We start from the raw sequence: 27229 nt of genomic DNA on the forward strand, positions 1-27229 counted from the left end.
GAACAAAAGGGACCTGAAGGGGTTAGAGAGAAAAGCAGAGAAAGGGCTACAGGGGTCAATCAGCCAATGAGTGCATGTCACTTTCCTTTATTCAAGTGATTCTCGTGTTATTCAGATATCCTGCAGGTGGTAAGAACATTTTTTCATTATGAGGTAGGTGTTGTAATTTTTGTTGGTTGTTGCTTTGGAAAATGCTTCAATGAATAATTTTGAGGTACTGTGGAATTTTTAAATAATTTTTCAAAGTCAGGCTGACACTTCCACTTCCTTCTGGCCAGCCTTTTCTGCGTCGTTTATAGAAAGACAGCTGCTCTGCCTAGAGCCTGTCTGAGAGATGGACCTATATATCCTGTGCCCCATAGCATCCACTTCCTCAAAGATGTAGCCCGGGGGCTCAGTGTACGATGCCGGGCACCTGCCCATCTCCTTGGGAGTAAAGCTGATGGAATAGGTAGTTTGACCCTCCACAGGGATGTTTCTCTGTAGGCCAAGCCAGGGTGGCTTGTAGTTTTTAGTAGTGATAGGTGGGTGGGGCACATAGCAGATCTTTGTGGTAGTCTGGCAGTCCAAAGGCTCGACAGGCAAGGTCAGATGGGCCACGGGTTTGATGGGCTTTGTGAGCGCAGCTGCCCGATGCTTGTAGTCATCCTTGGTGGTGGTGGAGCTTTCAAAGCAGCTGCTCTTCTTAATGGAAGGCACAGGCCGGCAAGTGTGAGCAGGGCTACCCTTACGGTACCTGTAATGGGTCTGCACAGTCGTCAGAAGATCCATCTTCTCCTCAGGAGGGACATAGGGAACGGGAGCTTTGGTGGGTATCTGGAGTGTGGGCCAAGCTTGGAACTTATCTTTGAACTCGGTCGAGTTTGAGAAAGGAATATCTTGCATAGGGCACTTGGCTGGAGGTTTTGAGCTCTTGGCAGGCTCCCCCAGGAGGCCTCGGTAGGACTCTTTGTGGGTGGTCAGGTTCTCAAAGGGGATGTCGCAGGGTATAAATTTCTCAGGCTCTTTGACATAGCGCCTCTCCACAGGGTGGGGCACATAGCTCATCTTGTAGTTGGTCAGATCCTCCAAAGGGACGTTACAGAGCTTTGGTTTCGCCGGAGGCTTGCAGCTTTCGGTAGTCACAAGGCCTTTCATGGTATAGTCATCCTGATGTGTGGTTCTGTTTTCAAACTTGGCCGACTCTGGCCGGTACTTGTTTGGTGGACGAATCAGCTCTCGTTTGGATTGGTTCCAAGGTATATAATCAACTGAAATTAAAGAAGAGGTCATCACTGATGGATCAGATCTCCTAACTTCCATGTGTTTTAAAACGCCCCAAAGCCAAAGCCAGTTTCTAATTATAATCTCTGATTTAACAGAACAAAGTAGATTCCTGCTCCCATCCCATGCACATGCTTGGTAGTTCATCTTCATGGTGTTTGCAGCCTGCTGTGCAGAGAAAAGCATTTACTCAAGTTCTCCTTGTAGGCCACAGTGCTGTGCACAGAGATTTTAGAGACCTGGGGTCTTAATCTATTGAACCTAATCCAGCAGAGAAGTCTGACCCAGAGGCAGCCTTCTCCCTGTGTAGGGAAAGGACTGCCTCTCGCTGGCAGAGTGCACGGAAAGACGCATGTGGTAGATAGTAACCAGCCAAGCCAACCGGGTCTTCCTAGCCAGTGACTACTATCATGTCCTTGTAATGCTCATGTCTAATCCACACACACCAAACACACTGCTCCAGGGGAATGAGAATATGGCATTGTCTAAAGAGAGAATTGCGACCGCTGCCTCGGCCTTAGTTCTCAGTATGTTATTAGTTCATTTTCTCTTTAGAACTCCCTAATGAAAATACTCATTTTATAGAAATGGAAGCACAAAGAAATTAGGGAATTCACACCCAGATTACTTACCTTGAAGTTAAAAAAAAGGGGGGTACAGACCCAGATTCTGAAGCTGCACTCCTGAGAATATTATATGCCAGCCAGTTGTGCTAAGGCCTTTCCATACATAAACTTATGACATCTTAGCAGTCATCAAATGTAATGATTATGATTGTCTCTATTTTTCAGATTTCCCAAAGAGAGTCTCAGAGAAAACTAAAAAGCCTGCCTGAAAATTTAAGACAGAGACCTGACTCCATGGTCATGCTTCAAACATCCCCAGTCACAACAGGAGACATTTCGAAACACAGACTGAAAAAGAATAACCAAGGAAGATTTGGAGAAAGGCTAACTTCAGGGTGTTTGAAAAATGAAGCTCGGGCAACTGGATCAAGTACACAGCCACCTCAAGAGGAACCTCTGCGGCGGGTTGGAATGGCTAAGACCAAAGGACTTGCCCCAAAAGAAATCTGCACTTGAGGGATGGAGACACCCACCAGGCGGTTTCCAAAGCAACTTTATCCTAAGCCTTCAGGACCGCTCGGAGACTCAAAGTCCAGTTGAGAACAACGGAACAGTGAGCGCAGTGCACACTGCTCTCCTTAGTGCCTGACTCACATGGAGGCCTGTGTTGTCACCTTATGCTCATCAATTACCAAGCCTACGTCACAGGGATGATCCCCAAGGAGTTTAGGGACAGGCGGACCAAATGCAGCTTCTTGGGAGTCTTAGACTATGTAAACAACAGGATTTTTAATGGCTTTAGAGAGGTATAACAGCATTTGTTATTTACATAACAAAATGTACTACCTGAGAAATCCTTGTCTAATCCAAAACGCACACATTTCCAGGGTTTTGCTGCTGTTTTGGGTTTTTTGTTTGCTTGTTGTTGTTGTTTTTTTTTTTTTTTTTTTTTTTGATTTTTCAAGACAGGGTTTCTCCGTAGCTTTTGGTTCCTGTCCTGGAACTAGCTCTTGTAGACCAGGCTGGCCTTGAACTCACAGAGATCTGCCTGCCTCTGCCTCCCGAGTGCTGGGATTAAAGGCGTGTGCCACCACCGCCAGGCTGTTTTGTTTTTATTACACATTTTTAGTACGCGTTGCTTGTACTGCAGCATGCTGGGTTCTACTGTAGCATTCCATACATCATACAATGGGCCACTGACCATATTGTACATACCCTGTTATGTTGTTATACGCTAGGAGTTTATGTATCTCCATCCTGGGGTGCTGGGTTCTATTTGAGCAGGTTGTGGAACCTTTGGGGTGAAGGACCAGGTTGGCAGGAACAGGCCACTGGGAAGAAGCCATGAGCATTATAGCCTAGGAAGGCTTCTAGTCCTTTCTCTTTTTTAAATTTATTTATTTATTTATTAAAGATTTCTGTCTCTTCCCCGCCACCGCCTCCCATATCCCTCCCCCTCCCCCAATTAACTCCCCCTCTTTCATCAGCCCAAAGAGCAGACCAGGTTCCCTGCCCTGTGGGGAGTCTAAGGACCTCCCACCTCCTTCCAGGTGTAGTCAGGTGAACATCCAAACAGCCTAGGCTCCCACAAAGCCAGTACTGATGGAGGAAGGTCATTGGTTAAATAAAAAGAAACTGCTTGGCCCTCATTGGAAGATAGGTGGGAGGAGTAAACAGAACAGAACGCTGGGAGGAAGAGGAAGTGAGCTCAGACTCCACAGCTCTCCTCTCGGGAGCAGATGCCTCAGAGAGACGCCATGCTCCCAGCTCCCAGGCAGACGCACACGATGAAGCTCCAACCCAGGATGGACATAGGCTAGAATCTTCCCGGTAAGCGCACCTAGGGGAGCTACACAGATGATTAGAAATGGGCTAAATTAATATGTGAGAATTAGCCTAGAAGAGGCTAAATAGAAATGGGTCAAGCAGTGATTAAAGGAATACAGTTTGTGTGTTGTTATTTCAGGCATAAGCTAGCCAGGCAGCCGGGGTGCTGGGGACGCAGCCCCGCCACTCTTATTACTACACAGTACATGCAGTAGGATCAAAACCCAGTGCCATTGTTCTTGACTTCTCAGCAGTCCTCATTGTCCGCTATGTTCAGTGAGTCCGGTTTTATCCCATGCTTTTTCAGACCCAGTCCAGCTGGCCTTGGTGAGTTCCCGAAAGAACATCCCCATTGTCTCAGTGTGTGGGTGCACCCCTCATGGCCCTGATTTCCTTGCTCGTGCTCTCTCTCCTTCTGCTCCTGATTTGGACCTTGGGATTGTAGTCTGATGCTCCAATGTGGGACTCTGTCTCTGTCTCCTTTCATCACCTGATGAAGGTAAATGGACGGAAATAGGAAACACTATCCTGAGTGAGGTAAGCCAGACCCAAAACAAGGAACATGGAATGTACTCACTCATATTTGGTTTCTAGCCATAAATAAAGGACATTGAGCCTATAATTCGTGATCCTAGAGAAGCTAAATAAGAAGGTGAACCCAAAGAAAAACATATAGACATCCTCCTGGATATTAAGCTTCTAGTCCTTTCTGTGCTCTGATCTGCAGGCATGTGAGGAGCAGAGATTACAGGGCCAGATGGCAGACTAGAGGCCACTTTTGTGGGTACCAGCAGAAAAGAGATTCAGAATAAGAAACAAAAAAAAAAGACTATCTCAAGGGTTGCCTCAGAAATTTATGAAGAAGTCAAAGGATGCTGAGGACAGAAAGGAAGCTATACCACGAAGCAAAGAAAGAAGCCAAAATTAGCCTCAGTGTAGCAGTTCTGTGAAAGGTGGCATATGGACCTCAAAAGTCACTTCCAAAAGGTAAACCAGATGAAGACAGAGCAGCCTTGCCCTCAAGACAAGATAGCAGCCATCATGAGCCTCAGTCCATTGCAGGTTCTGATGATAGACGGACTCTCCTCTAGCCAGCAACAGAAAGAACTTCTATTTTGGCAAGCCATGTGGCTCAGAGGGCAGCCGTGGGCACTGTCTTGAGAGCAAAACTATCCTGGAACCCAGGAACACCTACTAGTTAAGAAGACTCAATTTGGCCTGCCATGGTCCCTGGGTGATGAGAGACAGTGGTGAGGAACAGACAGACGGAAGTGGGCAAGCCACAGGAGGGGTGGCTCAGGCTAGGACACACAAGAGAGACAGCCCCTGCCTCGGTGGCCGCAAGCAGGCCTCATCTACAGAGTTACTCTGAAGTGAGATTACTCTGAAGTGAGATAACTCTGAGCCTCAGGCCAGCAAGTGGATCAAATTCAAGAGTCATCTGTCTGCCTGCCTTTGACTGTGGCAAAGCCCATGAACTTAATTTTCAGGTGCATGCGTGATAGCTACAGCAATATCCCTCCTTCCGGAGGCCATGGAAGTCTGAGAAGAGCTCTGCCTGCACTGTAGCTGCTTCCCCCACGCCCACCACCACTGGAAGGTGCCAGATACTCTTCAACTAAAGCAGTCGCCAGAGAGGTGATGGCTCTCAGCGGGGAAGAGGATCTGCCCAGCCCACACACCAAAGGAAAGATCAGAGCTCAAGTTCAGGCACCCCGACCCTTCAGGTCTATCATCGCAAACCAGTCTCCAGTTCCCAAGGCCCAGAAAGGAGAGGCCCCGACACCCCAACTTACTTTTTCCCATATGAACCAGTGTAAAACCACCAAGATGGACCTGTATTCTCAAGCCTTCAAGTTACTTTTTTGTCAGACACTTGGTCAAAGCTTAAAGTAATGAGTATATTTTATCCTAGTGATTTCAAAGGTTTAGATAGTCTTATAAGGTCTTCCATCAAGTTTGGACTTTTTGGTGAGAGAGAGAGGTCTAGATCAATCTTCTGTATGTGGATATTAAATTCTCCAATATAATTTGTTAAAAGGCCATCTTTTTTCCAGGAGACATTTTGTTGAGAATCTAATGTCTAGACATGCTCAGACTCATTCCTGGGTATTCATCTCTAGCTCATTGGTCTATGTGCCTGTTTTTATGCCTAGACAATGCCAGTTTGCTCCTGTGGTTGTAATGTGACAGAGAGTAGGTGCTGAGATGCCTCCAGCTTTACGCTTTTGATTGTGTCAGCTATCCAAGGTAGTCTGTTTCCCTGTGCATTTTAGGAGCTCTCTGTCAAGTTCTGAGAAGAATGCCATGGGTATTTTGATATGGTGGCCATTTTAGCAATATGGATTCTGCTGATCCATGAGTGTGGCAGGTCCTCCCATCTCACAGAATTCTCTTCAGTTTCTTTCTTCAGTGTGTGAGAGATTTCTCTAGAAAGATCTCTTTGCTCATTGGTTAGGTTTATTCCTAGTTATTTTATTCTCTTTGAAATTGTTGTGAATGGGACTATTTTCCTGCTTTCTTTCTCACTGAGGGGTGTGTGTGTGCGTGCGTGCGTGCGTGCGTGCGTGTGTGTGTGTGTGTGTGTTTAAAAGCCACAGATTTTTAGTGTGTATTTTGTATCCTGCTACTTCATTGAATATTCTGGGCCTGAAAGTATTTCATGTGAATCTGTAAGCTACTCTCGTTACAGAACCCTAACATCTGCAAAATGGCTTAGCTTTACTTCTCCCTTCTGATTTTATCCTGGGTTTTTGTTTTTTTGGTTCATTTGTTTTGTTGTTGTTCTTTTGGCTTTAGTTTTTGGGTCTTGGGGTTTGTTTTTTGCCATGTTGCTATGGCTAAAATTTCACTAACTATATAGAGTAAGAGTGAGGAGGATGGGTTCTCTGTGCCATTCACTTTAGAGGAAATGCATTTAATTTCAACACTCAAGGTACTGTCTATAGGTTTATTACACATTCATCTTTACTGTTCTGAAATAGTACCTGGCGTCAGAAAGGAATGTTAATTTTTATTTAAAAACTCATCTATTGAAGATAGGGATTTTTTGTACTTTATTTGGGTGCTAAATTATACTATCAAACACAGGGTTTTAGGCATGCTTCAACACTCCTTACCACAGAACTGTATTGCCAAGGCCCAGAGATGTCTTTTTTCTATTTCATGTTGATTGTCAAGGCCATCAAATATACAGAAACGCAATTTGCTGTTTACTCTTCAAGACTGAGAGTGGAAGAAAACCCATTACTTCTTTTTGAATTTTAGTCCTATTATTCCTATTATGGGGATGTGTACGATGTGTCTGAGAGCATGTGTGCCACGGCAGATGTGGAGGTCCGAGGACAATTCTGTGGAGTTGGATCTCTCATTCCACCTTTACATGGTATCCAACAATCAAGCTCGGATCCTCAGACTTGTGCGGCAAATGCCTTTACCCACGGGGCCAGCTCAACAGTCCTCGTTTATTGGTTCTATTTTTATTTTAGAGGTTCTTCAGATATCTTCACAAATATTTTATTTCTGTAGATTCTCCAGGCATCGCCTCTGAACATAGATAACTTCATCCTTCTTTGGAAAGTTCTATTTGTAAGCACGCTCTCCACCTCTGTGCAGTGATTTCCTTGAAGGGCGTTTCTAAGACAACCAGCTAAAGATAGGTCCTCTCTGTCTTTATCTGGGGATATCATTGTTTTGCCTTCATCATTTCTGAAGCTTAAAAAATTACTCAGCATAAAATTCTTGATGTTTTTCAGTATTTCAGTATCTCAACCCAGTCACTGCCTTATTCTTCGTTGTTTCTGAAGGGAATCTGCTGTGACCCTGGATGGGAGCAGCAATTTTCTCTGTATGAAGAGATATTTCTCTTCGGTTCTTTCCTCTTTCCAAATCTTTGTCTTTTTTTCCAGTCTGACAATAATACACAGATCTCTTCATGTTTATACTATTTGAATAGTGTCTCTTGGATCTCTAGGTAAATTTTTCACAAATTTGGGGTATCTCAGCAATTAATTCTTTAACTGCCCTCTTATCCCTTCTTGTGAGGTGGGGCTCCTATTATGAGTGCATTGGTAATCTTGATGGCTTTCTTGGATCTCTGAATATCTGTTTAATTTTTTAATCTTTTATGTGAACATAAAATGTTGGATAATCTCTATTGATTTGCCTTTGTATCGCTGATTTTTCTGTCAACTCAAAACTGCTGAACTTCTCAATTTAAAAAGCAAATGGTTATTATTCAACTCTGGATCTTTCATTTCATTATGATCTCCCTTTATTGGTTCTCTCATTGATAAGCAATTGTTATATTTGCTTTCACTTCCTTAAGGATGGCTTCCAACTACTCTAGATATATTTACAGTACCTACTTTCAAATATTTTTCTGCTAGCTTTTGTGCATGGACCCTTTTTCTGATGATCTCTCTCTCTTCTTTTTCGTCTTTCTTCTTCTTCTTCTTCCTCTTCCTCTTCCTCTTCCTCCTCCTCCTCCTCCTTTCTCCTCTTCCTCCTCCCCCCTCTCTATTTCCTTCTCTCCTTCTCCCCTCTCCCTCCCAAGACAAAGTGACTTAGATAATACATGCCCCCTCCATTAAGAGTTCTTGTCTTTCCTCCTATTTGAGAAAGCCCTGCACTCATTCTATAATCTTGTCCTCCATAGTGTGAGGTCACTGATGTGTAGCCGTTTAAGTCCACTTCCTGAGATTCACCCTCCATAGCTTAGCAGTTAGACTCAAGCACCTCAACCAGTGTGGTGCATCTGGGGGGCTGAAGACTACACAGATCAAGTCGTTTACAAATCAGAACTTGCTTGGTTTTTTTAATGTCTCTGCTGCACAGATATGCGGCCTCCCATTCAGCCAGAGCACTTGATTAGACAGAAAGGCCCTTGCTCTCATGGCTCTTGAGACAGCCTGGCCTTCAAGCACAGCCTTTCCGATCACCAGGCAGTGTTGGAGCCTATCAAGGTGTCCTGTGTGTTACCTCCCTATGAATTTTCTCACTCATCTACTTACCCGTTGCTCACAATTATTCCTGTAAGCCTAGGATTGGTTGCACAAGTTGTGATCTCTGAATGGTTTTTCATTACATAACCTTGTTTGGTCAAAATTCTCTTTGAAATCAACTCAGAACCTTCTAGCAGCATGATTGCTTTTTCTCCAAGTTCTTCAGTCCCCCAGCAGGGCTACCACACAAACAGAACTGGGGGCAGAGGGTGAGCTGACAGACACAGCTCCAGGATAAAAATCCCAGCGATGCCCACTGTTCCTAAGTCAATCACGTCTCTTAAATAAATGCTCTCAATCTGTCCTCTGCCTTTGGTTGATTTCCAGAGCCTTGCAACAATTGATTTTACCACTCTGTCAAGTTTTATTGGGGGGAGGGGGACTTACTAAGCCTCTACTTGCTCCAGAAACCCTGATAGTTCCCCCCTCAGGCACACTCCTAAGTTTATTTTAGGCCAGTAATACTACCAACTACTTCTTCAAAATTGGCTTCATTTTAATTGAAAATCTAATCTTCCTCCAGAGCCACTAATGGCTCTATCAGCATCTTGAAAGCATTAGGGGGCCTTAGCGGGAACCATCTTGCTGAATACAAACCACATGTTCAACCCACCACACGCCAGGCTGCCCTGAAATGTGGCGTCTACCTGGAGATACCTTCTGCATATTGCCGCGAGATACTTCAGGCTGAGTAGAACAGAACTTCCTCGGCCCTCTTCTCTGATGGATGAAGTGTTAAGAAAACAGGTTCCTAAGCTCAAAGTTGCCTCACGAGACTCCTGATAACCAACGACATAGCTGAAACCACACTATTATTCAGACTTTCCCCACCAGCAACTATTACACACACACACACACACACACACACACACACACACACACATATATATATATATATATATTCCTCCATAAGACCCTGAAAAAAACTCAAAATTCCACATGACAAAGTATTCACACACCAGTAAAGCCCTTCAGGGCCAGAGTGTCATATGGGTAATTGGCAAGAACCTCTTTAAACGGGATTCCATTCAATAATAATGTCCTTTTAAAAAATCGCTAAGCCTAAAGCTGAGCATCAAGTAATTACACTCTCAATCTTTTCAATTGCATGGTGTTTTGAAAATGTCACAAATTACAACCAAATGCTGTTGAGCACTTTTTTTTTATTGGTAGGTTCTTTTCTTTCCCTTTCTTTTCTCTCCTCTCTCCCTCTCTCTCTCACGCTCTCTCCTTTCTTTCTTTCTTTCTTTCTTTCTTTCTTTCACCACAGTAAATGTACTGGTCATGAGGATAAAAGAAAAGGTTTGAATATCCTTCTCACAGAACTAATATAAATAAAGCACATAAGCAAAATATAAATGGCATTCTTTGACATGCACAGAATTAATTATCATGTTCTTTGCTTTCTTTTCTTGACAACCCTCCTTGGAAAGACAGACAGTAATATATGGCCAAAAATTATGAAGATTACTGGGGAAAGACTTACTAGAGCAGCAAATTTTCACAATAGTTAAGTCATTCAAGGGACAATAAACCAAGACAAGAAGCTAGGGTATGGTACCCCTTACATTCGGAAAGTGTCTCAGAACTGACCCAAGGGCAAGGTAAATGCCATGGTCCTTTCCCAACTTCATTCCTGCTCCTGGCTGGGACCTGTGGAATAATTGGAATGATGAGGATTTGATAGAACTATTGCCAGACACTGTCATCTGGAGCCCTGAAAGCAGTGGTTCACAAATACTCCTTCCTTTATCCGTCCCCTTACATATCTTTGCTGTGCTTCTCTGTCCTAGAATGCTGGGAATGGGAATTAGGAACTTAAGGCCCAGCTTTGGAAGCCATGATGTCATCGAGGAGATCAAATAAACTGTTCACATGTTTAAAAATATCAGCCTTTGTTATAGTGTGAATCACACCTTCCACTCCAAATGCAAATGTTCAGATTTAATATCCACTGTAGTAGTATGAAGCAGAAGAACCTTTGGAGAAATGATTCAATCATGAGGGGCCTGTCCTTAAAAGAACCAGAGGGAACTCTCTTGGGCCCTTTGTGCCCTCCCTTCCAGCTTGCGAAGGCAATGCAACCAAATACCATCTTGGAACTAAGGGTTCTTGCCAGACTCTGAACCTACTGATGCCTCAGTCACTGACTTCCCAGCATCCATCATGTGAGAAATAACTTACTCTGTGTATTGCATCTCAGGTTTGTTTTCACAGCAGCATAAATGGATAAGATGATGTCATTAAAAAAAGAAAGAACTACCACTGAAATCTGTTTTATTTTACGATAAGCTAAGGTTAAGTTTCAGCAGTGGAATATTATATGGTTTTACAGGGGGTGGTTTGAGAAGGACCTGTATAGACAAAGGAGGACTGCAGGAAAGTTGGAGGTAGAGGGGATTGAAACCTGAGTATTTGCTATTATAATTTCTGCCTGTTTATTTTGAGAAGTAAACAGTTTGTTGGGGGCAACGGGAAATAAATACTAAAGGACTTTCTCTATCCTTGCCACTGCCTAAGCAAGTGTGGTCTTCATTCCCCAGACCTGACACTATACGTGGGTAGAAAGGAGGAAACTAAACTAAGCAATCAGTTCCTCTGAAATATAGTGAATTTTCATTGTATCTTAATAAATAATGTTTGCCTGAAGATCAGAGAGTAAAACAGCTGCACTGATCAGTCATGCAAACCAGGCAGTGGTGACGCACACCTTTAATCCCAGTAGCCACCCTAGTTTGCCATAGAAACCGGGTGGTAGTGGTGCAAACCTTTAATCCCAGCACTGGAGAGGAATATAAGATGGGAAGAGATGGATTTCAGGCTCAGTCTCATTCTGAGATTCCTGGAGGCAAGACCATCGTTTTCAGACTGAGGCAGAGAAAAGAGCCAGTGGCTGGCTGCTTTGCTTTTCTGGTCTTCAGGTTAAACCCTAATATCTGTCTCTGGGTTTTTATTAACCGTGCTACACTGAAGAGCCAGTATCTCACTGAGATCAAAGGTGCTCACAGAGCATAGAAAGGAAGGGAGAATTTGTGGTTGAGAATGCCCTATCAGAGTCCCTACTGCCTCCCTCGGAGCCGTGCTTTGGGGAATACTCACGTGCAGACCTAAGGAGGCAGAACTGGGGTTCTGTTAGAAGAAGCAACAGCACAATAGAAGGGAGAAACTATGAGACATTGCTAAAATCAGGGTGTAGGGAGGAAGTAAATATCAGGGAGGAAGCTTCATGAGGAGGGATGGACAGCCATGCTGATGGTAGAAAAAAGCAGATGCATCAATGACCCAGAGGTTCCAGTGATATTACTGAGGGCGGTCATCATGGATGTAGACAAGAGAGCAAACCAGAAAGATAGGGTTTGGAGGTCACAAACCCTTCACATTTCACGGAATAATAACATTGAGAATATGGCTTGACAGAGGCAGCTATAGAACGAGGAAGGTGGGACACAAAAGATGAGCGAGTCAAAGGGCAGAGTCCAGGCCACCTCAGAATCAGCTACAGGACTAAGCAGAGAAGACAAACGACATGCAGGATTCCCTGGCAGATGAATTGCAGCCTCCCTCCTCCATTGTCACCTCCCACCCAAATTCTTGGCTTGATTAATAAAAGCAATCCTCACAACACACTCCCACAGAGGCCCCCAAAATGTTCCACATGAACTGCTTAGCTTGTCTTCTTGGAGCAGCAGGATGCATGACAAGCGTGAAGAGTTAGTGATGACAAACCCACTTTCTCACTCCCTGACCTCAGGCTGTGCGGCTATGAGCCACACAATGGGGACCGCTACTCTGCCAGCCTAGTCCACAGGATGGCATAGTTTGTCTCTCTACTGAAAGGTCAAAGACTGGTCATCATGCTCCTTTGTCTGATGCCTAGCATGTAATAGATATCAAAGAAAATGGGTGGATTTCAAAGATACCAGATGAAAAGGGGAACTACTTGGAATAGGAAGAGACTCAGGAGAGGGGAGGTGTGGACAAGGGAGGGTAACAGAGAGGTGAATATGGCTAACATATATAGTGTATATTTTTAAAAAAATGCCAAAATGAAACCCATCTGTCTGTGCAATTAATATAATAAAAATAAAAGGCAGAAATGAAGAGGATTTGAGTGTTTTCACCCCAGAGAGATGTTTGAGAAGATTAAAATTGTAGAGGCCGGGCTTACTCCATATTGCCAGGTTCTGGCTACACCTTGCCCTGGGTGCAGAGGCAAGAAGACAATTCTGCACTCTGTTCTTGTTGCTCTTGCTGGACCGCCTATCTGGCACTATGATATACAAATGACAACATTTCCCTAAGAGTACAAAGATGCCACCTATGAACTTAGCATATAGTTTGGGATGTGGGAGCAGATGGATATACTAAAACCATATCAGAAGGATAAGGGATGACTGCTCATCCAGAAAACCTGAATTCAGTCCCTACCACCCACATGGTGTTCATACAGACTCAGGTAAAACATTCACATACATAAAAGAAAATAAATCTTTTAAAAATCATATCAGAAAACAGGCCCAAGAACTTGTCAAACATATGAAGACCAACAAGGAGTATAATACCCTCACCTGAATACCAAAAAAAGAAGGATCCATAACACAGCAATAGCCATGAGCCCACAGACCCATCATCTGGCCTCCCAATATGTCCTTCAAGAGATCCACCAGCAAATAACCCCCCACCCACTCTCCTGGACTTCACGCTCAGCATGGTCCCCACTGCTTGATGAGGCCAACTAAAGCATCCAGTCCATTCTGTCTCCCATTGGGGCCTGTCCTGCACCTCTACAGCCTGCACCTCTGCCGCCCCCACGCCCCTGCCCCCCCACCCCTGCCGCCCCCCCACTCCTCCCACACCCCTGGTGCTCCCATAATTCTGCAGCTCCCATAGTTCCATATCTCAGATCTGTAGACCCTGCAGCAGCTCTCCAACTGGACCAGTTAATAGTGTATCTAACCACCCACAGAGATTCCCTATGCGTCTGCAACAGTTCTCTGCCTTAAGGATAAGGCCCCTTTAGCTGGGCGGTGGTGGCCCACGCCTTTAATCCCAGCACTTGGGAGGCAGAGGCAGGCGGATCTCTGTGAGTTCGAGACCAGCCTGGTCTACAAGAGCTAGTTCCAGGACAGGCTCCAAAACCACAGAGAAACCCTGCCTCGAAAAACCAAAAAAAAAAAAAAAAAAAAAAAAAAGGATAAGGCCCCTTTGACTTCCACGGTCTCCTCAGCTCTTTTGCTGTGCTTCTGAAGCCTACATACAGAGAGTTATAATTGCTGAGTGATGTGTAATGCATAATCCCAGAGTTAATAGTACTAATTGGATTGGAATAAAAGATACTGTGTGTTCCCTGGCCAACATCAAAGGGAAATCAAAACTAATTGGCCATGTGCAACCAATCAATCCAAAGTAGCTTATGAATTGTTTTTCAATAAAGCACTATGAAGAGACACAAATATGTCTGTGTTTCTGGCATAGTACACTTCGAACAAAAATATTACATACAAAGAAAAACAATAAATCTTAAAAATGGGAGCTAGAAAGATGGCTCAGTGGCTAAGAGCATTTGCTGCTCTTCCAGAGGACGTGAGTCTGGTTTCCAGCATCTGTGTTGTACAACCACCTGTAATGATGATTCCAGGAGAGGCAAAGCCCTTCTGGCTTCCTTGGGCATACCGTCACATGCCTTATACACAGATACACACATACACAGAGATCAAAAGAAAATTAAATATATAAATTAAAAATAAAGACATTTCTGAAAACTTTGCAAAGTGTACGTACATGTCAAAATTCCAACTCATAACCTATAAATGGGTATGATTATTATATATCAATTTAAAATATGCATTTTTTAAAAAAATCCTTCTAACATACAAAAATTAAAACAGGGAAAAACTAATTTATAATATTAAACTATTATGGCACGATCTAATGGGGCAAGAAATGCAGCTCAGGGGTAGAGCATTTGTCTGGCATTTGGAAGCCCTGGGTCTACTCTCCAGCATGGCAAAGGAAGAAAAAATATAAGTCAGCACAATGGTTGTGTTCCACTTCTGTGGATATAGTGTTTTTGGTCAAGCACTGTTATGTGTATCCAGTAAAAATTCATAGGTCTGTGTAATTACAATGCATTCACTTTTCTGTATGCATGTTATATTTCAAAATTCTCTTGACTGGATGAATGAAACTATCAAACTGTAGAATCGTAGCTTAAATTTAAACAGATTTCCCATTGTAAGATTCATACAGAGGCTAAGACAGGATCATAAATATATTCTATATAAAATCAAGATATTACACATTCCTGTAATGGAGTCTTCCATGACCACTCAGCTTTGCCACTACAGCACAGAAGTAGATGCGTAGAAGAATGGGTATCGTTCTCTTTCAACATAATGTGCCTATCAGTAGTGAGCTTTGAATTCCACAATTTTCAACATGTCCTGAAATCATCATTTTTTTTCATTTAGAGAAAATTATAGAGCCATTCTTAGCTTTCCATCTGTACAAAAATAGGCTAAGAGCTAGATCTGGCTGGCAGGAAGTGGTTTTTTGACCGCTGCCCTAAGGTAATGCATATGTAACCATTTCCTGGAGGGTCTATAGGCTGACCCATCCTCTCCTCCGGCTTCCTCTCACCTTTGTAAGTAGGCAGATACTGTATCTTGTCATTTGGAAATTTAGTGTCCCGAGGTTTGATGGGGCCAACTTGACAGACAGGGAGGTAGTTAAAATCTTGCTTATATGTGGAGAGCAAATCCATATTCTCTTCGCTTGGAATGTACGGGTCAGGCTGATGGAATTTCACTGGTACCATTTTGTGAAGCCCAAAATCTCTCCTGGGAGAAGAATAAGCATATGTCATTGGGGTCCTTGCTTAGAAAAAGACAATGTTGTCTACTCAACTCCCGGTAACTGAATTTTCTACTCCATCTTCCTACCGTTTCATCTCTCTTCTACTTTGGAACGTGACACTCTAACTCACTTTTTGCCAGTGTTTGACCACTTGGCCGCTGGGGTCATCCTTGACTCCTCCCCTCAAAGCCCCATAGTCTATCAGTCACTAGGAGCAACCAGGCTCCTCTACCTCTTGGAGATTATTTTGCCCTTTGGTCCAGATCTCAACCATTTTTTGACTTGGGCCATTTGACAGTCTTTCCCCATCTTCCTGCTTCTGCTTCAGTTGTCTTGGTGTGTCTAGAATAAATGCTGGATAAAAATGAGTTTGCCCACCAGCTTAAAATGTCTTCCAGATAAAACCCAGCTCTCTAGTGCAATTTACAAGTCAATTCAGACCTGTCCCCTGATTTCGCCCTTACCCACACCTGTGTCAACCACAAGGCTCACTAAGGAGGAGGTCTGATCTGCAGCTGATAGCTCACCTGCCTTGCATCCAAGCCCTCGTATGGGGCTAACATCTGCTTTTCAGATACACTCACCTTTCTGTGTTCTCAGGAGCTTTTTCTGCTAATATTTATCTCCTCTATTCTGGGCCTTACAGAAAACCCAGAAGAGGGAAAATGCAGTAGACACACAAAGTCTTCACTTCTTTGCTTTCTGCTGTGGTCAGTGCCCCCTCCCATTATGTCAAAGAGTAAGAAACGGAATGGAAAAGGCAGGATACTTTACACCAGAGCAAAATCACTCATTCCCAAACCAGCCCAAGTTATGACAGGCCCAGGTGGCTGCTGCCCTTCACCAGAAAACCCCTGGCCAAGCCCAATTGAGTCAGGCTACTGCCATGGTCTCCACTAGCCTTCTCTCCCTGCTACCAGTTCCCCCAAAAACAAACCGATTTTCCTGGATCCATCCCATGTGGCCAAATAGGACAAGGGAAAAGTAGCTCTTTCCCTAAAGGTGCTTACTTGAACAGCCCTGTCAATGGAAGAGAAAGGTTTCCGGACAGGAAAACATTAAGCTAAACACTAATAAAACCTATTTCCAGGCTGAAGCCCAGTGCGGCGTGACTGGGCCATGCTTGAGTAGCAAGGGTGACAGGCTCCACTGTAACCTGTCTTGCATGAGTTATACACAGGGTGGTCAGTAAACCCAAAGCAGGTCCTGCGCATGCTTGGTGGGATGAAGGAGCAGGGAAGCAGGAGAATTGGTCTCTTTGAGGCTGCAAGTGGGGAAATGGGAGATGCTTCCGCTGAGCTCCCATAACTCCCTGTGGGGACATCTCAAACTCTATCTCAGTAGCAAGACTAGCATCTGCTGCCTGAGCTACCTCCCCAGGGGCCTCACTGTGCGCTCCCAGCAAAGGGAAGCTGAGTGACCCCGCATCTGGAAGCTGATTGTAGGAATGGGAATTATGAAGGGAGCCGTCTGACAAGAAGCTAAACAAGAAGCCAAGGGTCAGCTCGATACCTGCACTCTGCTTAGATGAAGGATCCCCTCATAGTGACCGCCCACTACTCAACCAATTGCAGCAAGACACAAGGAAACACTAAAGCCTCCATGGGGAGCACAGACAGAAACCCCCTGAAAGTCCACCTGAAAACCAGTTAGCCTGAGCGTTAACTTCCTGCCGAAAGTTTATCTTCTGAAGGGAACATACCTGAGGGAAGCTGAAGGTTCTCCACTCCCAGGACTGGAGTGGGGTTTGGGGGTGACCTCATGTATGTTCAGTGATGGCTAACCAGGACTGGAATGGGATTCTGAAGTGACCTTACCTATGTTCGGTGATGGCTAACCAGGCTGTGGTTTCCCTGCACTCCCGAGAAATAGCAGCAGATATCAAAGACCAGCATAGAAGAGCAAAGCCAGATGTCCAAACTTGCATGCTAAGGCCTCCCACCCCAAAGCTCTATGACTGCCTTAAAAATCCTACTTCTCCAAGGTGCCATCTTCCAAGGGTCTCCAGACACTAAAAGCTGAAGCAGGCCTAATGCCCCTGTCTCCCGTTTATTCACAGAAATCTGCTAAGGAATGCTCACAATCTCACCAGCTCAGGGGATGCCCTCAACTTGATCCTCAAAGACAGAAGCAGACACATAAAACTTCTTGTGAGCCACATTTAGGGGATGGATTTGTTACTGAATCTCCTTCCACACAAAATTCAAATTCTCCTTTAAACGTGCATCTATGTTTGTATTTACCCAGCTGTAAATACAAATAAATAGGGAGAGGAAAAGCCTCTCAGCTCCAGAAAAAAAAGGACCATTTTTAAATTTAAAGTTTGACTCATTTGTATCTGGCCCAGAAGCAGTCACAATGGCTGAAGAGAGTGAATTCTATCAGAATTTCTGTTTGCTCGTTAGAGTTTTATGCTGGGAACACTCACTGAAGCTTATCATTAACCGTAGCGTAGCTTTATGTCCCCAATTACACATAATCTTACAGCCTTCGAGTTCATACAAAAACCCACTTTATTCTTCCCAGAAACTGCATAAATTTAATAATTATTTTCAGCACTCAATGGCTCCTCTCTTCCTGTGGTACATTTCCCAATGTTTAGCCTCACTCCGACTATGAATAAAGAGGGGGCGGGGAAAGGGCACAGGTCTCAGCTTCCTTCGGGTAGGTAGCTATAAAAAAAGCTACCCAGCATGGAAAGCCAAGAGTTAAAAACCAAAATTAAGTACAGGTTAAAGTGGCCCTGCTGGGGAAGTTATAGCAACTTCGTTTCAAACCATTTGGCTAAGCTACAGAAAGGTGTTGGGCAAGAATAGGGAAAAAGGAAGGGGGGAAATTACATAATTGCTAATGAAAATCATTTGCCTGGAAGTGGGAATGGAGAATTTTCACAGAAGCCAAGCGACAGTTACTTTTAAAAAATAGTTTAGTATTTATGCAAATTTCAGAATTTATTATAGTAGCCAAGGAATCAATCAAATTAAAATGTAATCTTTGGAGGTGTCCCGCCATTTTGCTAAAGTCAATCTCTCTCTGCAACCATTCCCCTAAATTGCCCTCCCGAGACCTTCAACTCCTAAACTATGGCTTCACATTTTTCCCCTGCTGTCTCCCTTCTGCCAATATTTAAACTTGCCCCAGTCTCTCCAATATTTACAAGAAAAATAAACAAAATACGGTGTATGTGAATGCACACACACACACATGCGGACACACACATGCATGTGCGTGCGGGCACACACACACACACATACACACACCACAACCACATTTTCTCCTGGGCCTCTTCTCATCCCCTCTCCTCTGGAGAGGGTCTACATGACCTCCCCTCCACCCACACATTCCCCAACCAGCAAATACAATTCTACTCCACTCGCTAGCCAAGGCATCTCAGAGTCCATCTCTCTTGCCCTTAGTCTGCTGCATAGCTAAATTAGTCACGATGTCTATCCTCAAATTCATATTTAAGCATCTCTTTCCTTGGCCTCAGTCAACCTACTTCTCACGATTTGTCCTCTTACAATCTCCTCTTATGGGGAGGTGGGTACTCTTCGTCTTTATTTCATTATTTCCATATATAATTTTCCAGCTTCCCCAGCTCCAAAGACACCTTCTAAGGAAGCCATTCTGTCATCCTGGGCAGAGTTGGAGAGCCTTTTCCAGAACACTGCAAGAGACCCCTTCACAGAACTACCAAACTTGAGTCCAGCATTGATCCCTGTGGGGAATCATCCCTGAAGCAAGTGGACTCTAGTGCAACCACCCAGGGCCCAAATAACACGGTCCAGTCTCCTCCTTCTGCTGTCCGCTCCTCAGATCCGCTGAGACAGAAGTTAACATCTGTCCCCATTTTACAAAGTCTAGAAGAAACCGTGTGTAACCGCCTGGAAAGCCTAGAGCCAGACCAGTCAACAGGGTCTGGGGTAGAGCCAGCAGGTGGGAGAAGAACGGTCCTGGCTCAAGTCTTTGCTGCTCCAGTTTCCATGAACTGCTTGGGAGTCGCAGCTTCCAGCCTGAAGGCAGCCACCAGCCTGTGCCAGAGGCCAGATTCTTTCTGCTCAAAGATAAGGAAGGAAAGAAAGAAAGAAACCAGAAAAGCAAAGTGAGGCGATCTTGGAATGGAGCTAACGCCAAAGCTCTGTAAGTCACTGAGCCCAGATCCCTCTTGCCTCACATGCCAGCAGCAGGCTTCTGAATTAAGGGTAACCAAATTGAAATGGAATTTGGGCTGCCACCCAAGACATGGAATTTGCACTTTGGGCCTAATCACATTACCTGTTCAACAAACAAACAAACAAAAGTGCTTTTCTGAAGAATGTGAAAAAGAAAGCGGTCCAGAGTCTCCAAGTGCAACACTCACAATCCTGTCCAGACCCAAAGCAGGACACACTGCGGGAGAATGTGACCCATGGACCTTGAGCAGACCAGACATTGGACATCACAAAGATCTCAAACCAGCTATTTTAACTATACTTAACGAGAAAAGGCAAAATAAGGTCATAATAAATTAAGAGCTAGAAAGTGACACAGAGAACGAAAAGCTATTATCCAAATGGAAACGCAAAAAGCTAATGGTGGGCCTGGTGGTATAACCCTACAATCCCCAGATCCCAGCACTGAGGATCAAGGATAGAAGTCTGATCATAAGTTTAGGCCTGCCTGTGATGCATAATAAGACCTCATCTCAAAAAGAAACCTAAAATATACATTATCTCAGGAAAAAATAATTCACTGGGTTTAGAAAAAGGAGGAAAGCCTCAGTAACTTGAGAATAAATTGATTAAAAGCTATCGAATCTGAACAAAAGTGGGTAAAATTAAGACAGAGGAAAACAGAACAGCAGGAACACAGACCACCAGATACAGAAGATTTTTAATGAAATAAAGGACAAACTGTCCAGCTCCATGAAGGATGCACTCCAAAGAAATCCATCAGCAAAGAAATTCCATAGGGTTCAATCAGCGCATCAAGGCTCAGCTCGTTACCATTTCCTGTATCCGTCCTGCCTTTGGGACAGGGTACCAGATGTCCTTTCTCTTTTAGCTTTTTCCTCCCTTGATTTATCAGGGAGACCTGATTTATCAATAAGTCTTATCAATAAACAGGAGTCTGTATTGGTAACTCCACTCAACACCGCCATCTCCATCCCTCCTCTCTCTTCTCTCCTCTATACTAGTAACTCTGCCCCAACCTACCATCCCCAACCCATCCCCTACCTTTAAGCCAAATTCATCACTCATCCATGCCCCCCTCCCTTCCCCGCACATACAAAGACACACATACACGCACACACATGTACACACTGTGCCCGTGTCCCACTCCCCTTTAAGGTACTACTTAACACTGCTGAAGCTGGCTAAGGTAACAGAAATACTGTCCTGAGTGGGGGGGCCCAGTGTTTCAACCAGGGACATACCTAATGGGAAATGAGGCTAAAAACACAACTTTCTTTATCAATTGCTGTCAGAGCTAGTTGAACTAAAGGCAAATCCTCTGCAAGAGAATTACCAAAAGCTGCACATTTTTTAAAAAGGAAAAAAAAAAAGGTTTTCCAGTAAGAAGGGCTGGAAATCGCAGGCATTCCCCTTCTGACACCTGCCTTAAATCCCCACAATTTATGGTCAGTAAGAGCTGCGTGCAGCTGTAATCATGCCCCGTGCCGCGCTGATAGCCTTTCCAGAAGCCAGGTGTCTTTTGTGTCTGGAGTTAATCACCAAATCCAGCCAAACCGGGGCCAATGACTTTTTCATGCAGCAGGTGGGAGCCCCGGGTCCAGCCTCAGACACTACGCAGAGTCCACCTGTAGACGGGGAAACGAGCGAGGTGCCATGGCAATAAGGGACCTGGGAACAGAGGGGTGACGGTCCATGCAGTCCCGGAGGTTAGGCAGCCATGGGATGACACACCCCTTCCCCTAAAAGCCTCCGGAGGCAGGCTGCTTTACATTTCTGAAAGGAGCTCACTTTTCCTCGCCTGTGAAAGCCTCCCGCACAAGCACAGACTGAGAAGCAATGAGAGCAATGCAGGACAGTGACTGCCCTGTGAGTTGAGACTGGCTCCTCTTCCCAGGGTAGGATAAAAGAAAATAAGTCCCTGTCGGCTTCCCCCTGCCCTCCAACCGGAGACCTCAGCTTCAGGGCCTGAACATAGGACGGGCACAAGATAAGGCCCTATGACTGAGGTATACCCCCCCTCCCAAGTCTGTTCTTCCTCCCCATTAGTAACTGGATTCCGCTCCTCTTTTTAAAGCCCTGTAATCATTAATAGTTTGGGAAATTCTTTCCGTAGCTAGGGACCTCTTGATGTAAGCTGGATTGATTGTTGCTGTGGCTCTAACTGAGGCCCACCTGCTGGGAAATAGTTTTATTGTTACAAATGACACAGGCAAAGACAGCTCAGCTCAGGTCAGAGGTTAATTTTATGATTCGCAAAACAGCATCAGAGAAAGAGGAGGGTATGTAGGGTTACCACAGCTGAGGGCCTCTGAGCTGGGACGTGGGACTGGGTCCTGCCCCAGGGCATTGTTGTGTGTTTGTTCTTGTAACATTTAGACAGTGAACAAGAACATCTCCCAACATCCCAACATCCAAGCCTCAAGCACACTCTCCTATACTTAAGGACAGAAATGGCCCATTATAAATCGTCTGAAGTTAGAACTTTTGATTTCCCAATAAAGGGCTCTGTTTCTTGAAAACTTGGTGTAAAGAGATGAGAACAGCTACACCTGGGAAGAGAAAACGAAGTCTGACATCACCTCCCAACACCTCCCTTTCTAACCACCGTGTCTTCAGGCATGTGCACAGGACTCCTCCTAGATGTGCCCTATCATCTCTTATAAAGAGAAGCATTGCTCGGGAGCAGCCCACAGTCTTTGCTTCAAGCTCCTGAACCCTAGAGACAATGTTTTCTTAGCAAAATGAAGTCCAGACTGTGAAGTTGACAGTCATTTAATAAGCTGGAGGTTGAGAAAGCGGTTATGTTAACACAGTTCAAATGGACTAGGAGCCAGAACAATTGTGCTTAAAACCAAGTCATTCACAGCAACTGCTTGGTGTCGGACAGGTCCCTCAGCTACACCCCATTCTCAAAATGTCCCTGTCCTGTAGTTCCTACCCTGCTCAGAAACCCCTTAGTGTCATCTCTCCTCCTGCCCTTCTCTGGGTCTAGAAGACAGAACCTGGCTTTTAGATAAGAACACCTCCAAGTCAAAAATCTCAAGAGAGGAAGTTTCCTTTATTTTGGGAGAAAGATGTCACGCTCCACCTTGAGCCACCTGGAATCGTCATTAAAACCACGCAAAATTCTGCTGCAAGCGGTGAGCAATAGGCAAACATTCAGCAAGGTGTCCAAGTCCCTGTGATGTCTGAGTGCCGTGAAGGAACAGATGGTGTGCACCGTGGGCTCCACAGCACAGAAATCCTGCCTCTGGGGCATGAGGAAAGGGGAGGCCGCGAATACATCATTGTTCAGAAGGTTTCACCTAAAAACTGACTCACTGGGTCTGAAACCCATCCCATGGCACGCAGAGATGTTCCTAACTCCACCAGATCACCAAGCCTGGCATCTCCATCAGGGGGTCACTAGCACAACTGTCCTGGGAGATGCTTAGTCCTGTGAGCACGGAGCCCTCAGACTGAGGGTCTTCCCCAGCCTCGGGAAATAAAGACCTCCAGAACACTGCCAAAGACAGGTCCGTGCCTGCATGGCCCTAGGTCCCAACAATCTCAACTTGGAAATAAACTAGAGTATATCAGGAGCAACTGAAAATCAAATATGTTCTTTGCATATCCTGAACATTTGTGGGGTCTCTAATTCAAAATCGATAGTATAACATCAGAAGGACCCATTCTTTATTACCAATCTTTTTTTTTGTTTTTAACCACCCAAGTTGTACGGAGGCTGCCATAAAGCCCAACCCTCTTTTTTCAGTAGTGGTCTCTCTCCTTTCCTTTTAATACTTAACTTTCCACTTTTAATTACACAGACCAGGTTAGCCTCCTGACCCCCACTTTAACAAGCCAGAATTCTTTCTCAGTAAGAGGGTGTTTGGGAACAGTTAAGGAAGCCAACAAGCAGAAGATCCTCTTCCAGAGAGAGAGAACATTAGCATTACTGTTCATTAGTTAACATTAAGCATTAACATGAAGACACTAACACTGCGCATCCACACTGCACTAACACCACAGCTATTATCCTCACATCACACTCTTCATCAAGGCTTTGTATTCCGCCCACTTCCTCCATAGCATCGTTTGCCTCACCTGGCTGTGGTCAGGCCCTCCATCGGTATGGTTCCTTTCTTGAACACCCTCTTGGGCTTAAAGGAATCTCTGGGCAGGTAAGACTCATAGATCGGATAGTTCTCGGTGTACTCGGAGAGAAGACATGGTTTCTCTGTCTTATCATAAATCTTCGTAGGAAGATGTGGACAGTGGTGCCGCCTAGAAAAGATACATGGAGACTCTGGTTAGTGACTTTCTTGAAAGGAACACATTCGGTCTGAAAATGTCATGTCCTCCAAATATGATGCAGCCTGACTTCTTCCATTAAAATTCAGAATTTCACCTTTTCTCCCCTCTATCATATTATGTGCTTGTCAAAACTTAAACAACAGCCTATCATTTCAATTGTGTTATCAAAGCATGTGAATCATAAAATTACACACAAGCATGATTGATGTTCAGGTGTCGCATGTCATATCGCTTGTGGAAGTGTTTAATTTGGCCCATAGTAAATGGCTATGGTGTCAAACCTTTCTGAGGGACACCCCAACTGCCAGAAACCAAAGATAGAAATTGACGAGGTAGTTTCCAGGTTCCCCAGTGCAGGAGGTCCACTCTTGTCCTTGGTCAGAATCTGGAAATGTCTTTGGTCCTGTACAGGGATGCCAGATGGGGGCTCTGCTCTGTGAGCACCCCTGTGAGCCTGGAAGCTTCACATAAACTCCAGTCCAGACACCAGTCCCCTCTGGTGAATGGCTTTGGGACTGGACCTCCGGGTTAATTTCAGCACCTGATTTTAGGGTCTTACTCAGCTCTTGCTGGGGTGGGATGGATGTTAGGTAACCTAAGGATTGGCACCCTTAGAGGCCATTGAGGTCCACCACAGACCCCCCCCCCCTTCCTATATGTAACACTAGAAAGAAAAACATCACAAGTGTCCTTCCTTGGCCCTCATGGCCAAAAGGAGCCATCCCTGCCCTGGGTGGAGACATGACATTCTGATCTGCTTCAAACACTAAATATGACTGTCTGCTCCCTTAAGAATCAACCTAGTTGGACCTGACAATCACCTAGACCGGTGTTCATCAAATTACCACCCCCCCCCCAAAGTTGATTCACCCGAAGTCACAGTAAAGAAATGAGAGGAGTAATTATCCCTTTGATGAAGTAATGTGCTTTCCCTTCCCAGAAGCCCCTCTCACATCAGCTGCTCACAGGGCCTCCCTTCGTGGCTACACTGCCAAGCCAGCCTGCTTTTCTAAACCTAACTTCTCCTTTTTCTACTTTTCTTTCAGAAACTCTCCAGAAGCCTAGGCATGCCTTCCCTGCCCCTCCAGGCTTTTCTCTTTCTCTCCCTCTAAAGTCCCCCCATTCCCTTTCAGCCATGCGGCTTCTTGCTGACCCCCATTGCAAAAGTTGTGACTTCCTCTCCTCCCCTTCTCCATCCCCTGCCAAGATTCTATTCTTCCCAACAGATATGCCCCAAGGCTCTGCTCTAGGCCAGACTGGCCTGGTTTCTAATGGAGTTCAGTGTCATCGTTGCACATAAGTGAGCACACACCTCTCCACGCACACCCAGAGGCCAGAGCAGGATGTCCATCACTTTCCGCCTTGTCTTTTGAAACAAAGCCTCTCTATAGCCAGAAGCTCATTCTTTCGATAGGCTGGCTGGCCAGCTCTGCCATCACTGGAATAACAAGCACAAGCAGCCAGACCCCGTTTTACATGGCTGTTGGGGATTCACACTCAGGTTCTTGGGTTTAACATAGCAAGCACTCCTGATCACTGAGGCATCTGTCTAGTCCTCACCTCGGTTCTGAGTCTACCGAGTACAGTTCAACTGTAGCAAAGTATTTTATAGAGCGATTTTGCTCATCTATTCTTTCCAATCCCATCTCAATTACTACAGTCTCAGAAAAACATGCCCTTGCTATCACGTTCCTAAAGGCATGTATCACCACCCTCCCTCTTCCTTGCAAGTGCCAACATACACGTCCTCTCATCAAACTCTTGTTCATGGTTCACCTCGTCTGTCAAGCTCTGGGCCTTCATCTCACTCATCCCTGATTCACCCTCTAAGAGCCCGACTAGCACATAGCTAGCATTTGGGAAATGTTTATTGATCAAGAGACGAAGTGTAAAAATTAAATGGGTAATCAATTGATACTTTAAGCTATAACTTATAGTGAGCTTTTCCCATTTTACATAATGTTTTAAAAAATGAAACTCTACTTACAGATGGACAAAGGGCAGCTTATGTTATAGCTTCCAAAAACTAAATAAGTAGAGTATAACTTATTTGTGTATTCACACACAATGCCCATGAGCTGGCAAACCAACAGATACCAATATCTATTTGTTTTGGTTTGGTTTTGTTTAGTTTGGGGAGTTGTTTGTTTTTAATGGTTTTCTTTTTTTAGCCCCTATCCTGCCCCCAACCCACCCAACCCAATCCCTCATGTTCTTATGCCCCTTTCCCACACCACTGCCCCAGTTTACCCAGGAGGTCTCTTCTATTTCCCTTTCTAGGGATATCCACGCATCCCTCTTTGGGCCTCCTTCTTACTCAGCCTCTCTCGGGCAGTGGATTATAACATGGTTATCCTTTACTTTACAGCTAATATCCACTTAGGGGTGATCCATTTATGTCTTTCCGGGTCTGGGTTACCTCATTCGGGATGATTTTTTTTTTCTAGTTCCATCCATTTGCCTGCAAATTTCAAGATGTCATTGTTTTTACTACTGAATAGTACTCTAATGTGTAAATATACCACGTTTTCTTTATCCATTCTTCAGCTGAGGGACATCTAGGTTGTTTCCAGGTTCTGGCTATTACAAATAACACTGCTATGAACAAGTGTCCTTGTGGTATGATTGAGCATCTTTTGGGTAAATGCCCAAGAGTGGTATAGCTGAGTCTTATGGTAAATTGATTCCCAGTTTTCTGAGAAACCACCACACTGACTTCCACAGCGGCTGTTCAAGTTTTCACTCCCACCAGCAATGAAGGAGTATTCCTTGCTCCACAGCCTTTTCAACATAAGCTGGCATGTGTGTTTTTGGTCTTAGCCATTCTGACAAGTGTAAGATGGAAGATAGCAATATCTGAAAATAAACTTCCCATCAATGATTTCCACCGTAACCATACCAAGAAACAGCATTAATATTTTTAACTTTTCTTTTAACTGGGTCATATTGTAATGCCCTGACTGACCTCAAACTCAAAAATCTTCTTGCTTTGGCCTCCCCCAAGGGCTTGCAGCACCCCACACATCTTATTTTACATTTTAATTACAGAAATCAAGACATAGCATACTGGGACAGCACATGGGGGGTGGAATCAAAGATGAGAAAGATTAGAAGTTCACGGATGCTCAGTGTAAGCCATTTCCGCTCATGAGGACGCTGGAGAGCAGGACTCTTAAGACTCTGCTGATGACAATACGGTCAACCATGTTCCCTGCACTCAAGTGGCATAAGTGGGAGAGACTCA

General features: G+C 44.6%; 1 protein-coding gene across 1 annotated transcript; it reads right to left on the reverse strand.

The window, feature by feature from the left end:
• Positions 1-246: 246 nt before the first annotated feature.
• On the reverse strand, positions 247-23899 carry Saxo1 (stabilizer of axonemal microtubules 1). Its single transcript, XM_075946630.1, has 3 exons — positions 23776-23899; positions 15299-15498; positions 247-1250 (listed from the first exon to the last, which is right to left on the reverse strand). Exons 1-3 carry the CDS (start codon positions 23796-23798, stop codon positions 247-249), a joined length of 1227 nt encoding a protein of 408 aa, XP_075802745.1. The 5' UTR covers positions 23799-23899.
• Between the last annotated feature and the right edge of the window lie 3330 nt (positions 23900-27229).

This window comes from Microtus pennsylvanicus, chromosome 13 (assembly GCF_037038515.1).
Source record: "Microtus pennsylvanicus isolate mMicPen1 chromosome 13, mMicPen1.hap1, whole genome shotgun sequence".
NCBI classification, from domain to species: domain Eukaryota; kingdom Metazoa; phylum Chordata; class Mammalia; order Rodentia; family Cricetidae; genus Microtus; species Microtus pennsylvanicus.

Coding starts and splice junctions, on each gene's coding strand:
- Saxo1 (XM_075946630.1), bottom strand. CDS start 23,798: ATGGAGGGCCTGACCACAGCCAG. Junction 15,499..23,775: donor GAGGGCCTGACCACAGCCAG/GTGAGGCAAACG, acceptor TTCTTCTCCCAG/GAGAGATTTTGGGCTTCACA. Junction 1,251..15,298: donor GTATCTGCCTACTTACAAAG/GTGAGAGGAAGC, acceptor CTTTAATTTCAG/TTGATTATATACCTTGGAAC.